Consider the following 3301-nt stretch of genomic DNA (forward strand, 5'->3'; position numbering starts at 1 on the left):
CTCTCGCACCCTAAGCGAGAATCATACCCCTAGACCAACGAGCCATATTTTTCTCTGTGAAAGGAGGTTACAAATACTGTTTTCCTACTCTTTCCAGACCTGTACTTAAGTTCTGTTCTGGTGATGTGGCATCTTACGGACCCATATGTTATCTGGTCAAAGAGCGCCCTCTGCTGCTCAACATTTTATATCCTATTCAGCACTTGTCCTCTGAGCTCTTCTTTTTTTTTCTTTTTCTTTTTTTCTGCTCCAGCTTCAGTTTATTTCAAGATGGGCTGTTCTGAGTCAGAGGCAAACACTTCTGCTGTAATAATTAGGAAGTCACAGCACTAACCACACAGCATTTACTTTTCTTCTTGGTTGTCTCAGCTGTCAAAGCTGTCAAGTCAGGTTTATTTGTACAGACCAATATCACATATCAAGTCTTCTGTATTGGAAAACAGACACTGACACACAGGAGATCAAATATAGATACTTCTAGTAAATGAGTATAGCTTGAGCACACTGACAGGACATATTCCTGTTTCTACAAATGTACCTAATCTATATGTTGTATTATAAACATTTATCTTCCTTTATCTAGAATGTGAAACAGAATAAATTATATAAACCGTACCTCTTCAAGTCAGTGGATCATGAATCTATTCAACAAGTGTGAATTTGTATCCATTGTAATGCAATTAATCTCTTCACAGCCTTCTCGTGTGGAACGGTGCCTCCTTATTGAGGTTATTTTGGGCAAATGACTTCAATATTGGCTGCATATCTCATGGTGCAACCTCAAGTTGAAAACTCACCCATTTGGCTGTCCCCCAAACTCTGCTCAGGATTTGCACCTTTTGGTTCATTTGTTCAGCTTGCTGTTTCCATTGTTTCCCCTCAGCACGTGAGCTCAAACAACAGCTTCACATAAAAAAAAACTTACTGCCTTTTTTTTTTACGCTTCCTGATTTTGCCCTGGTAACAACGTATTTAAGGTCATATCGCTATGAATTTGGGGTATTTACCCCAGGCAAAGACTTGCTGAAAGATTTCATAAAGGGCTCGATCTGCGAGGGCACCCTCAAGAACTCGACTCTTTGACAGACAGCCCTAAAGCCCTTACGGACTTAAATTAACCTATATGTTTCATCAAGGTGGGTTAGAGCGCATGTCAAAGGATTTGTCGGTTTATTTGACTTGACCGTCAAACAGCGATCACATCAGATCACAGTGAAGAAAACGGACGAACCTGCAATGTGTCCAGGTGAGACCCAAAGGCTGACAAATAAAGATGGTGTACATATTTTCTAGAAAAATGCTGCATTTTATACCTTCGAGGCACCAAATGTATTTTAATTCATCGAGATTAAGTGACAGTGATTTTGACTTTCTTTAACACGAGTTTTAGTCATTTTTTTGTGGGTGCATTGAAGGGACATGAGAAACACAGCTCTCTAGGGTGAGTGTTTGGCTCTTAAAAGAGCCTTTGAGGTTCTGGTTCCAGCAGTCAGAGAGGCTCCAGGCAGTGGCGGCTGGTGGAACATTTTCTAGCGCTGTGCCACATCGAATCAATTTCAGCAAACATCCCAGAATGATTTAATGGAAAACAAAAATGAAGGTATCAAACACGCATTACTACTTTGCAGTTAAATATTTAACTTTTATTCAAACTTTTAAAAAAGCAGTAAAAATAACACTTTGACAAACACGTCAGGACATCTTATTAATGTCACCCTCACAAGCAATTCAGTATAATATATGTATAGCATATAATAATATTCAGTATAATATAATATATATATATCATATAATATTCTGTATAATATAATATATATCATACAATAATATTCACTATAATATAAAACACATATATAATGATTTATTTATAACTATATATCCATTTATCAGACAGGTGATCCTTCATATCCCTCACTCCCGTAACTGTCCATGCTGGATCTGTCCCCGTTGTTTTAAGTTATTAGCATGACTAGATCTAGCTAGCCAAACCTTTCTGGTGTAGCCTACAGCTACTGGAGAAGCTTCCATGTACTGCTTCCCTTTCCCGCTAGTCTGCTGTCTGATTGTGGGGTCAGGATGATCTGATATCAGCTCTTTCACCTGCAGTTTCTCCGCAAAAGTTCTCCTCTCAAACGGGTCTTGGAGGAGCAGTGCTCGCGCTGGCGCAGGCCTGTAGAGACTACTCCTGACGAGAACGCGCAATTTCGGGCTCTACAGATTCTGCCCCAAGCAGAATCTATTTGAGGACGCTGATTGGCTAAATTGTATGTCACACATTTATATCTTTAATCACCAATTGGCTAAACTGCTTCATAGACCCGCCTCCTGTGGGCGCTTTCTCCAGCGCCCTAGAGCTGCTGAGACGTGCAGGAAATTAAAGCATACATCTTGCACAGATTATCATATTTTAAACATATTACTGGGTGATTCCATACTTCAAAAACACAAATATTGACATTTGTATAATTTATAATTTTTTATTATTTGTGGATCAAGGGGGGGTGGTGCCCTAGCGCCCTCTATTAACCAGCCACCAGTGGCTCCAGGTTTACTTGGACTTGGCGGCCTTCTCGGTCTTCTTGGGCAGCAGAACAGCCTGGATGTTGGGCAGCACGCCGCCCTGAGCGATGGTCACTCCGCCCAGCAGCTTGTTGAGCTCCTCGTCGTTGCGGACAGCCAGCTGCAGGTGGCGGGGGATGATACGAGACTTCTTGTTGTCGCGGGCAGCGTTTCCAGCCAACTCCAGGATCTCAGCGGTCAGGTACTCCAGCACAGCCGCCAGGTATACGGGGGCGCCGGCACCGACACGTTGCGCATAGTTTCCTTTGCGCAGCAGCCTGTGAACACGACCGACTGGGAACTGGAGCCCAGCACGAGAGGAGCGGGTCTTGGCCTTAGCTCTGGCTTTCCCTCCGGTTTTCCCTCTGGCACTCATCGTTGGATGCTTTTAGAGAAATGAACGTTGACCAATAACCGAAACCCTCTTTTATACGTCCGCGGAGCGCGTGGGACGTTTCCTGACAAACAGACCAACCAGAAAAGAGGCTTCCAGCAGAAGAACAGAGGGCGGACCACTCTGCATTTTGGCGGGCAATGTGAAAGCATTTTCCGCCAATGAGCAGCGGAAACTCGGGCGGTGGGTCGCTGCTCTGGGCGGGGCTGAGCTCCAGGAGGAGCCCCTCACCAATCAGGAGCCGGAGGTCTGAAGCTGCGTCACCATTTCACAGCCGGTCCCACAGCTTAAGAGCAGCGTGTCTCCTCTTTGACTCCTGATCAGAGAAAGAAGAAGAAGTCATGGCAA

At 43.9% G+C, this 3301-nt stretch overlaps 1 protein-coding gene across 1 annotated transcript; it reads right to left on the reverse strand.

The window, feature by feature from the left end:
* Positions 1-2492: 2492 nt before the first annotated feature.
* Positions 2493-2935, reverse strand: LOC116398215 (histone H2A). The gene has a single exon (XM_031874331.1). The coding sequence runs from the start codon at positions 2933-2935 to the stop codon at positions 2549-2551; it is 387 nt and encodes a 128-aa protein (XP_031730191.1). The 3' UTR covers positions 2493-2548.
* Between the last annotated feature and the right edge of the window lie 366 nt (positions 2936-3301).

This window comes from Anarrhichthys ocellatus, unplaced genomic scaffold (genome assembly GCF_004355925.1).
Source record: "Anarrhichthys ocellatus isolate YVR2014 unplaced genomic scaffold, GSC_Weel_1.0 scaffold80, whole genome shotgun sequence".
Taxonomy (NCBI): Eukaryota; Metazoa; Chordata; class Actinopteri; order Perciformes; family Anarhichadidae; genus Anarrhichthys; species Anarrhichthys ocellatus.